Here is an 11,170-nt window from a genome sequence, read left to right on the forward strand (position 1 = left end):
CAAATGTATAATTTTGAACAACAAACTTTCTGCTGAATATAAAAGTGGAATTTGTCCTCAGGTGGTGTGACCCGTATGACCGTCTCCCTGGTCGTCATCGTCTTCGAGCTGACCGGCGGCTTGGAGTACATCGTCCCCCTCATGGCTGCCGTCATGACCAGCAAATGGGTGGGCGACGCGTTCGGCCGCGAGGGAATCTACGAGTCCCACATCCGTCTGAACGGATATCCCTTCCTGGACGCCAAGGAGGAGTTCACGCACACCACGCTGGCCAGGGAGGTGATGAGGCCCCGACGCAGCGACCCGCCGTTAGCGGTGTTGACGCAGGACGACCTGACGGTGGAGGAGCTGCAGGCAACCATCAATGAAACCAGTTATAATGGTTTCCCTGTGATAGTGTCCAAAGAGTCCCAGAGGCTGGTGGGCTTCGCTCTGCGCAGGGACATCACGATCGCTATAGGTGAGTCGGCAGAGAAGGACTGTTTCCAGGAAGTTGACTGTTACATTCTTGACATGAAAAAAAAACAAGAACAGTATCCGGCCTACGAAAATAATCCTTAGCTGCAGCTCGTTCAGTTAAGTTGTTTGGGCAGAAAGTACCCGCCAAAATGATTGAAAAGTAATGAAATATGTCTTTCTCTTTCTTTCTCAGAAAATGCTCGCCGTAAGCAGGAGGGCATCATGTTGAACTCCAGGGTGTACTTCACCCAGCATGCACCCACCCTACCTGCCGACAGCCCCCGGCCCCTCAAACTGCGCTCCATCCTCGACATGAGCCCCTTCACCGTCACCGACCACACCCCCATGGAGATCGTGGTGGACATCTTCAGGAAGCTGGGGCTGCGCCAGTGTCTGGTCACTCACAACGGGTAAGTAGGAAATGAAAGTGTGTTAAGAGGAAGGATGTGACGTAAGAGCAGAATCCTTCTCACATCCTTCGATTCTGGCGGTGCCGTGATCGACTCACCTGCCCGAGGTCGACAGACATTGTGCAATTACATGTACACACCGTCTGGTGTTGCATGGAGATCCCTGGTTTACCCTGTAATCTGCATGGCCTGGCCTAACCGCTGTGCTGCACTTCCTTTACCTCCCCTACTGAACAATAACAGACGTCTCCTCCGTAGAAGAGACTGACCTGCAGAAACTAACAGGTATCATGTTGTGGTCTGAAACTTCACAGTAAGTGAAAATAACTCAGGTTGATTAAAGGATTTGTGTTTTGTAGTGAGCCACCTGCTGGTGAGATGGAGGAACTACAAGGCAGACGGTGTTTAATAGCTGTTAAACTCCAGGACTGATGATGATCAGAGAGGAGCTGTGTTTTTTTAAGATTTTATTTATGTTTAAATGATTTTTATTTACATTTTAAGGGATAAAACCTAAATAAATAAACCTATTCTTATGCTATGTTTCTCTTACTTAGAACAAATTTCATGAAAGAAAAAAAACAAATTTACCAAGTACAGCCCATTTCTTACAGGATATTATACTTTGATATGAAATAAGTGTTGTCGTTTCCTGGTTTTAAAGGCTGCACTACACAGAAAGACTCTTCTGGTTGTTCTCAAACTTTATTATATCCACATTCACAGTATCAATAGTCATCTCTAAAATATTAAAACTTTCAAACACAATGAGTCTTTAAACCTCTGGAATAATGACAAAGTAGTTTATTAGATTAGTTCTCCAGCATTATATGTGACGTGGATTTTTAGATTTCTAAACTTTTGTTTTTTTTGTGTTCATTGAGTTGTGTAACTTTGAGTTGTATTTTCTGTTAACATTTTCAGTTCCAGTTGTTCTGTATGTTTTTGTGCTGCTGCTGTCTGTTCTCTCTCTGTCTCTCTTCTGTTTGTTGTTTTTGTTTGTTGTTGTTGTTTTTTTTGGGCAGTTTACCAAGTAACGGGTGTGTGTTTCAGGATTGTGTTGGGCATCATCACAAAGAAGAATATATTAGAGCATCTGGAGGAGCTCAAGCAGCACACGGAGCCCCTGGTGACTAGCCCCGCCCCTTTCACACATGTGACCCCTCCCCTTACTTTTGCACCTGTCTCTTAGGCTCCGCCTCTTTAAGAGGGCCGCATGAAAACTTGGTGTGGAAAAAAAACCCAAAAACTTGTTGACAGTTCCCGGCTAAACACGAAGCCTCCCTTTTCCCTTTTTCTTCTTTCACTTCCTGTCGGCACTCTGTTGTTTGTGGGTTGGTTTGGTGTGGATTCACCTTTTTTAACGACGTCGTTCATCTTAGACAGACATCCGTAGATAGACGTCCTCTGACCTCATCTCCATCGCTGGTAGCAGCCGCAGATTTAATGAGTCGTAGCACCGAAAAGCTTTGTTGTGTTTTCTGGGTCCTGTAATGTTGGACCTCGAAGGGAACTGTCACTCACATCAATCTAGAGCCCCTTTCAGACATGTGCTTCATTATTTAGATAGGCTGGCAGTTTAATATGCTAATGTTATGGCTGAATTGAATGGCGCCATGTTAACATGAAGGTACGGAAGCTGAGAATGGCCGTACTTTACAACTTTTTAAATTTTAAACAAATTTTATGTTGCTTTCTTGAAATCATGAGTTAATAATTTTGTTATCTCAACCCAACAAAGCTTGTTTTGTCGAGATAATGACGTAATTTAATGATGGCATTTCAAAAAATTGCAATCACGGCTGCTTTTGGCCTCCGCACGAAGTCTACAGCCTCACAAAAATTAAACCTGTAAAGATTTTAATTGAACTTTTTTGTTCTGCTGCATTACAGCTGAACAAAAACAAACCAAAAAGCTTCTAAGTGGACTTAGTTGTGATTGTCAAGCTAACATTTCAGGGCTCAAGACTGACCATTGATGCTTAAAATTAAATCAGTTACTGAGCAGTGAAACCAATTTTACTTGCTTCTAGAGGACTTAAATGTTTGAATTTTCCACTCATGGTGAAAAATAGTTGAAAAAAAATAAAATAAACACCTGTAGAAAACTGTTAGAAGAATCCCTAAATCTAATTTAAGCTGACTGCGTACAGTGTGAATATCCAGCAGAAAGGTTTACAAACAGCAAGTGAGCAAATGTACTAAGCTACGTATGCTTTAGCACGGTCAGGTTGTTGGCTATAAAGACAGGCTGCTCATTCCTCCCTGAACCCACTTCATCTGGTGAAACATTGATGATGAAACGTCCTCTGGAATCTGGGTCGTCTCTCGCACTAACGATGGTCATTCATTAAGCCACGGAGATTAACAGTCGCTCAAAAGAAGTTTTTAAAATCCATCACCGGTGTAGCTGAGAAAACTTTCCCTACTTCATATCACTGTTGTCCAAACTCAACTCCAAATTTGTCCACAAATGCGATAGTCTCTGTCAAAAATCCATAAATTTAGATACTTGAAGCCAGCAGTGTTCCAGCTTCCGTGTCTGAAAAGGGCTCAGTAGATTCCCAGAGTGCAGCTTTGCAATTCATCTCCATCTCAGCGCTCCATCTGTAGCTACTGTAGCTCTGCTTAGTGCTGTGTCAGCTGCATCACGCTAGCACCTTCATAAGAGGTTCATCAAACCACGTCATGTTTTCTGATTTATACTGAACAGCTCAGATGTGTTAGCGTATTGATATTTCACCATGATGTCTGTTGTGTGTCTCCCATCCTCCTCTCACAACAGTAGCCCCATCATTTCATTTTAAGACGTCACCCTGCCTCAAGTATCTACACCGTCATTAACGACTGCTTTCTCCTCTTCTTATGTTTTTGTTTTTAAACCCCTCTCGACCCCACCGTTACGGCCCCGGGTCTCCGCAGATTGACGACATCTGACTTGGCGAGTAGCTAGCCGCCTTGGGAAAGCGGACTACCGTTGTTTTGATACTGTGTAGAAGGGGTGGTGTTCTGTTAGTAGAAGGGAGGAGGTGATCTCTAGCGATAAGACTCATTCCCACACTTCCCTCATCCTGCAGTGGTAGTGAATGCTGTGATGGAGTGACGTTGTTGTGTTGATTGGTGCTGTTAGTGCTGTAGCGACCCCAGCTAGCTAGTTAGTGTGTGCTAATAAAAATGACCCTGATGAAGTTTTCACTAATCACGAGCTTTGACCTGACGATGTTTCCTCTGAGCCAGCAGCGTCCTGTCGTCTTCAAACACTTTTATGTTCTCAAAAAAGAAGGGAATACTTCATTACACCTTTGATTTATAGATGGAAAAGTTTAAAAAGTAGACACAGTGATGTTCCACTAGTCAGGACAGACTGATCCTTTAACATTGTTAATTCTCAGGCTACTGAAATCACACAACAAGCCATCACTTTACACAAGACAGCACATTAATACACACACACTGTTTCGATGTGTATAAAACAGATTTAAGACAAAGTGGCAAATAGAAAACTTTAAACAAACATAAAAAATTGAAGAGCAACATGGTAAATCTCTTTAAAAAGATTAACAAATACAGAAAAAGCAAAGTAACTGAAAGTGTTTACAATAAAAAGCTATAAGAAAAACAAACAAGATAAAAAAACAAAAAGGATGTGAAACAGTGGACAAAAGAAAATGTATTCAAAAGTAATGCAAGTGTATTAATAAAGTATTTGAATTAAAACGGAATAATTAGAAACAAAAACACCAAAAGCAACATGGTAAGTGGGTCCACCTCATATATATATATATTTTTGGTAACACTTTATAATAACCATCATTAACACGTGGTACATTTATACTTCCTTAAACTTTAGTTAATAGTTATTTAATTGTTTGCAATCACAAAGCCATTATAAAGTTAAAGCTGATGTTAATAAATCTTTTCAGCAGCTTAAGAAATGGTTTATAATGCATTGCATTGTTTGTTAACAGAACAGTTACCTGTATATTACACATGTTGTCATAAACGTCTTTCTCTGAGTCATTTACCTCTGATGGAAAACAAAAGCAACTATTTTGCGTCTCTGTTACATTTCTCACTTGGTTGCAGCGCTCAGAGTGACGAAAGAACATCTGTCGCTCTCTAAAGCAACATACACTGAATTCAGACATGTGTTTTCTGGTGTTTGCTGAGTCATTCTGGGAAACGTAGGAAATCTTAAGGTTTGCTAAAACGTGTTTTGTTCAAATGTAGCTGTAGCTCACATTTAAAATTCTTTAGATGGGTCTTAAACTTGTGTAAAACCGTGAGACAGAGCTGACACTGCTGGCTGACAGGAGACATCGCCTCCACCGGCCGACCCCTCACATCCACACTGATCTGTACCTGCTGTCCCAACCCTCTACGACTGTCTTCTTCTCTGGTTTCAAGCTGAACCAGAGCAGTCGTAGACCTCAGCTGCTGTTGGGAAGCCCGGGTCAGACAGCGTGATGTCTCACCAGTGTTTCATGCCCTCTGCTGCCTGTAGCTGTAGCTCTAATCCTCCCCGACAGGTCATCTCGCTCAGACCTGGGTCTGAATGTCTGTTGTAGTGTATTCACCTCCTCCAGGGTTCAAATGAAGCTGAACGTCTAATGGGAAAAAAAAAAAAAACTGCAAAGCTTTTTGGACCCGACCTCTGCTCTCCTCTGCCTCTGTAGCACTCTGTTAGTTGGGCTTCAGATGCTTCTCTTCACTTGACCTCAGACTGCATTCACAGCTGGATTCAAGAGCACAAGTGTCGGCACTTTGTGGTCATTTCTGACGTTTAAAACAGCAGGCGAATCAAAAGCCATTCTTACAATCACCCCAGCCTGAGACGTGCTCTTGAATCCGCAGGAACAATCTCGACTAACTGAATATTTAGACACTTGTCACTAAGTCAGACTCTCGTTGTTATCGGGGTCGATCAGGTAAACGTGTTGGATGGTAGAGGAGGACGAGACGGCAGCAGCTCCGTCACACCTGTCAGAAATGGAAATGCTTATTTCTACAGCTCAGATATTTATTTTGCCCACATTCTGAAAGTGTGAACTCTTCTCCATGTATGAGAGAGAAATTCAGTTTATATAATTGAGGATGTGCATTCAGAAATGGTCGCCATTTTCAAAGTAAAATTCTTTACATTTCTAATTATCAGAATTGGTGTTTTTTTATAATCAGATTGAAAATTAAATAATCAAATGTTGCTCCTTTCTCTCAGATGCAACGCAAAAGCAAAAGACAACAATTAAATGTAGTTGAGTAAAACCAACAATATTTGCCTCCAAACTGTAGCGGAGTGAAAGTTTAAAGTAGCAGAAAAAGGAAATACTCAAGCAAAGTACAAGCACCTCTAAATTTTATCACGGACAAAAATAAGTTCATCCATCCTCTTAAAAGTTTTCTGACTCTTGTGACGAGGTCGTCTCCTCCTCTTCTCCTCAGACTCTCCAAAGTTTCTCCACTTCCTTTTCACCACTTCCTGTTTCCTCGTAGGATCCAGTTCTACCTTCTCACCAGCGATAGCATAAAACTGCCCAGTCAGCGTCTGAAATGACACCCTGCTCTCCGGTTAGAGGATGCGCTCTTTCACACCTGCTCCCGCCTCCTTCCTCCTTCTCCTGCTGACTTTTGCCTCCTCAGGGAGTCGTGTTTTTGTTGGCTCGCCCAAATCCAGAAATTGATTTTATTGATTCACGTCCAATGAAATTTGAATCGTCTCTGATCGAGAAAATTCACGCTCGGCCAACAAAAACATGGCGGTGTTTTTCTCTCCTGCGCTCCTGCTGCGAGCCACCAGCACCTCCTCACTCTTCTCCTCCTTTCCCTTTGTCTCCCTCTGCAGGCGGCTTCTTGGTATTATCACAAAAAAAGATATCCTGCGTCACATGGCTCAAATGGCAAACCAAGATCCCGAGTCCATCATGTTCAACTGATCCGTTCCTTCCAGGATGGCCGGGGGGGAGGGGGAGGCGACAGCGAGGAGGAGGAGGAGGAGGAGGAGGAGGAGGAGGAGGTGCGCCTCCTGGACGGCTCCAATCTCTGACATCCGGACCCCTTTTTTTTTTTTCTTTCTTTTTAGTTTTGAGCTTTGTAGACGGTGAACCTCGCCGACCGACTGTGGCTCCCAGAGACTTTAACCAGCGGCGAGAGGGAACAGACTCGATAAAAAATTTAAAAAAGACTTTGTTATTAACGTTCTGGCTGCTGAGGACACGGCGAGGTCGCGGGGTCGAAGGCAAACACACATGAGGAATGCACTTTTTACACACACACACATCACAAAAACACACTTTTGCACTCACCTCAAACATGCATGCTCTCTCTTCACACACACACACACACACACACACAGACAGTAAGACTCCCTAAGCTGTACAGAAAACACCCATTTGCACTCTTCGTGTGCCTCACCTGTTGTGTCCGCTGAGGTCGCCTGGCCAGAGGTCAAAGGTCAGAATGAACCGCCGAATTAAGGGACGCGATGAGGGACCTTTAACCTCCAGGCCCCCCACCACCCCCTTCACCCCCTGCACACACACCAGAACCTGTCCGTCCTATACATTGTTTACCTGTGATTTATGTGTGTGTGCGTGTGAGAACGTGTGTGTGTGTCACTACATTCCAGCCAGTCAGGTCGCCACGGGAGCCGAGAGGACGCGCTCGCACCTCGCATCACCCCGAGACACGTGGCGACGGCAGCAGCTCATGATCACGCGGCGCACGGCTGCTCACATCGGCACACGACGGTCTGAAGGACGTGGCTATGACGTGTGTGTGTGTGTGTGTGTGTGTGTGTGTGTGTGTGTGTGTGTGTGTGTGTGTGTGTGTGTTGGGGAGAGAGAGGGGGCGATAGAGGGACATAGATGGGTACTGTATTTCAAGAACAAAACAATGTTCGCTTTCAAGAAGGACAAAAAGTGAAGATCTTTTGTTAGTGTGTGTTTTCACTTCTGAGCCAGCTTGAGCTTTGTGTGTTTGTGTGTGTGTGTTTGTGTCACACCCGTTGATTCATTCAGTGTGAAGGCAGGTTGAGTGTGCGAGTAAAAGAAAACGAGACAAAAAAAGAAGAAGTGTCCAGACTGAGTTCTTCAGTGTTCTCTGTTACAGGAAAACAAATGGATCAGATCTCCTTTTTTTCTTCTTCTGCTCTTGTCGTATCTCTCATTGATCGCGCTATGATCAGCAAATTTTTTACGGCTTGAAGCGAAAACAAAACTGGAAAATCTGCGCTGTTTTAAGTGATCGGTTAAAAGCTGGCGTTGATGTCACGCGTCTTGTTTTTATACTTTTATTTTTCTGAAATCTGCCCACGTCTTTTAGAAATGACTGTAAGAAATGTGAAGCTGACTCACACAACAAACTTTCCACCTGAGCAAAGACTCTTACAAACAAACTCTTTTAAATATAAGGAGACATTTTATCTATCTGGCACCTCGTCCACGTCACACTTCTAGTCAATTGTGATTCCAAACAGTCGGCAGTGTTTGGTTTAATCTGCTTCATGTGCAGATGGGTTAAAGTTAAAGGGGCACGATGTAGTTTTGGAGAAGGAATTATAATCAGAAGAGCACGATCGTCACTCGATTTTCACAACTTACTAAACAAACTGTCCTCGATACTATTTCAGCCTGTTTTACGACATATGTTTATATTTGCAGTCAGACAGCGTTCTGGGGACCTTGAAACCATGTGAGGACCTCCTGTTTATTCTTTTATTAAAATATAAAGATATTTCTGAGTTTGTATTATTAACTTGCACATTTTTAAATGTTACCTCTTTGATTTATTTTCCAAAACTACGGAGTGTGCCTTTAAAGCACCACGACAGTTTAGGTAACTAAGATTTTTGAAAAACTAACCAAAGCCAAAGTAAAAGATTGTTAGACGTTCAAAGAAACAAGCAAAACTAGTTTTAAAACTAACTCACTTAGATTTACTTGAGCCCAGTTTTGGTGCGACCCCACTTCTTAAAACTTGGGATGCCGTCTCACCTCTTGTGTTGCAGGCTGAAATTCAACAAGTGTATATTTACAAAAACAATAAAGTTGATCAGTTTTGAACATTAAATATCTTGTCTTCGTACTGTTTTCAATTGTGTAGGGGTCAAAAATAACTTGCAAATCATAGTGTTCTGTTTTTATTTACATTTTTAACAGCATCCCAACTGTATTTGGCATCAGGGTTGTAGAAGAGCCCAAGTTAACAACACTGAATTGGACTTTTTGTGCTCCAGAACACGAATAATTTGGAATCATAATGGTCTGAACCGCAGTAAAGCTGGGACCAGAAAATGTTTCAGCAAACACATGAATGATGATTCATTTCAGGAACTTTCTTGCGTAGAAGAAGATAAACAAGTGACAAAACCAACAAAAACAAATGCAAATCATCATTAAATGTTCAAGCAAAGTTGTACAAAGATAAACATCTTACATTAAAGACGAGACTTTGACTTTCATGCCAACGTGAAGGAGAAGTGCTGGTTGTAACTGGACCTTAATTTTCAGTTTCCACGATCAAGACTGAATTGTCGCGCTGGAACTTATCTAATCTTGTTTTTTGTCTGAAAGAACTCTTTAGTCAATCATCTCATGACCTCAAAGGACAAATGAGATCCAGTCTTGCTATGTCTGCCAAGTGCCTGGCGAAGGTTTTTAGGCTTTTCACACCGGTGTTTGATTCTCTGTCACCTGCGACTCCCATGAAAAAGCTCCTTGAAGGGAAATGAAGTGAGGGTGAAGCGGGTGACAAACAAAAGCACCTTACGTGTTGAGAGGTGGCAGTTAGCCTGGTGTGTGTGTGTGTGTGTGTGTGTGTGTGTGTGTGTGTGAGTGTGAGAGAGAGAGAGAGAGAGAGGAAGGTCGGGTTCGTCCTGTGTACTTGTTTCCGTTGCGGCGGCGGTCCTGCTGCAGGCGGACAGGCGGCAGGGCGTCGTCTCTGTTAACCAGTGGTGTCGCCTAACATTATATTTCATACTGATCTCGATGTTTTCTCCCTTTTTATGTTTTTAATTTATGGATAGTGTTCGATAGAGTTGTGCATTATTATGGAGAATTTTATGTATGATTACATTTGATTGTTTGATTGTACATTTAAAACAAAAATATGTAAAAGATAAAATTTTGTTTTAAATTAAAAATTATGAAAATATTCAAATTGCACATGGTGGCTGTTCGGGTCTTTATTTGGGTTTTTTCCACACAGATTCTTTTACAAATTATAACTTCTTCACACTGTTTTAGGGTGTTGGGTCCTATGATTTTATTTTGGGGCGCTGGTAGCAACAAGATATCAAACATTATTACTTTAAGGACTATAAAAACAGGCGTCACAGTAATGAGTTTCACATTTATCTTCTCTTATCTATCATTTCACGTACGTAACCACAAACATTTCTGCTGACCTCTTTATTGCCTGTTGTGTTTTCATGCACTTATCGTTGAGAGCCTGCACCTGAGTTAGTTTTTCTTTAGGCTTTGTGGTTTTATTTAATTTATATTATTTAATGTTCCTAAATACAAAATACAGAATAAGTCCAGTGAGTTGATCTGGAGATTTGTTTTTGTGATCAGCTGCTGACTGCTGTTACTAAATATTTCCAAACTTTTCAAAATCTTTAAAGGATAATTTCACACATTTTACATATGAGGATCATTTTACCCCTGTTCGTTTGTCATACTCTGCCTGTAAAAAAAGTTTTATAGTGTCTCATCGCTCATAGACTTTGAAAGACACCGGTTCATTAAGTTTTTAACTGTATTTTAAAAATATAAAGACTAAAAGTCAGGGAGACCAGTTCTCCTGCTTCATCATGTTCAGTGTGGATTAGGAGAAACTTTGGACCGAGTATGATGGAGGAGATTCTCTGCTCGTCACTTCCTGAACACAGACAGCCCTCATCAACAAACAAAAGGCCTTCAGAGTTTGAAAGTAGCTCAAAGACGATGACGAAGGCTGAAAGAGGCGTACTGCTCCACGTCTCCTCCTCGTGTCTCGTTACAGACCATCTATTATTCACCGCTCTGTCGGTCAGCAGCCTCAGACCTTTTCCTTTGAGTTCACCTGCTGGCTTCAGCCGGCGAGACTGTCTCACCAAATTCCAGATTTTATAGAACAATTTTGGGGACTATCTTTGTCAAAACAGAAGGACAAACTTCAACAGCAGAGTGTAGAAAATAACCAAGTTCCTTTACTCAAGTAGCCTGTACACAAATACACATTAGAGATACTTGTACTTTACTTGTCTTTTCATGGCATTTTTTTTTTTCTCTTACCATTTGACTTCACAGTTTTTAGTTTCT

The 11,170-nt window shown here is 42.0% G+C and overlaps 1 protein-coding gene across 8 annotated transcripts in view; it reads left to right on the plus strand.

Annotated features, from left to right (window-relative positions):
- Nucleotides 1-10,030, plus strand: part of clcn3 (chloride channel 3) — a 36,832-nt gene extending 26,802 nt beyond the window's left edge. For 4 of the 8 annotated variants that reach the window (XM_037112953.1, XM_037112955.1, XM_037112956.1 and 1 more), the window contains 4 exons: nt 62-460; nt 653-869; nt 1,923-1,998; nt 6,712-10,030. In XM_037112953.1, coding sequence (XP_036968848.1) covers nt 62-460; nt 653-869; nt 1,923-1,998; nt 6,712-6,912 — 893 coding nt within the window. In that variant the 3' untranslated portion in view covers nt 6,913-10,030. Of the gene's footprint in view, nt 1-61; nt 461-652; nt 870-1,228; nt 1,837-1,922; nt 1,999-3,791; nt 3,811-6,711 lie in introns of those variants that run through there. The other 4 variants (XM_037112957.1, XM_037112960.1, XM_037112958.1 and 1 more) reach the window with 3 other exon arrangements.
- The last annotated feature ends 1,140 nt before the right edge of the window (nt 10,031-11,170 follow it).

The sequence above is a fragment of the Acanthopagrus latus genome, chromosome 10, assembly GCF_904848185.1.
Source record: "Acanthopagrus latus isolate v.2019 chromosome 10, fAcaLat1.1, whole genome shotgun sequence".
Taxonomy (NCBI): domain Eukaryota; kingdom Metazoa; phylum Chordata; class Actinopteri; order Spariformes; family Sparidae; genus Acanthopagrus; species Acanthopagrus latus.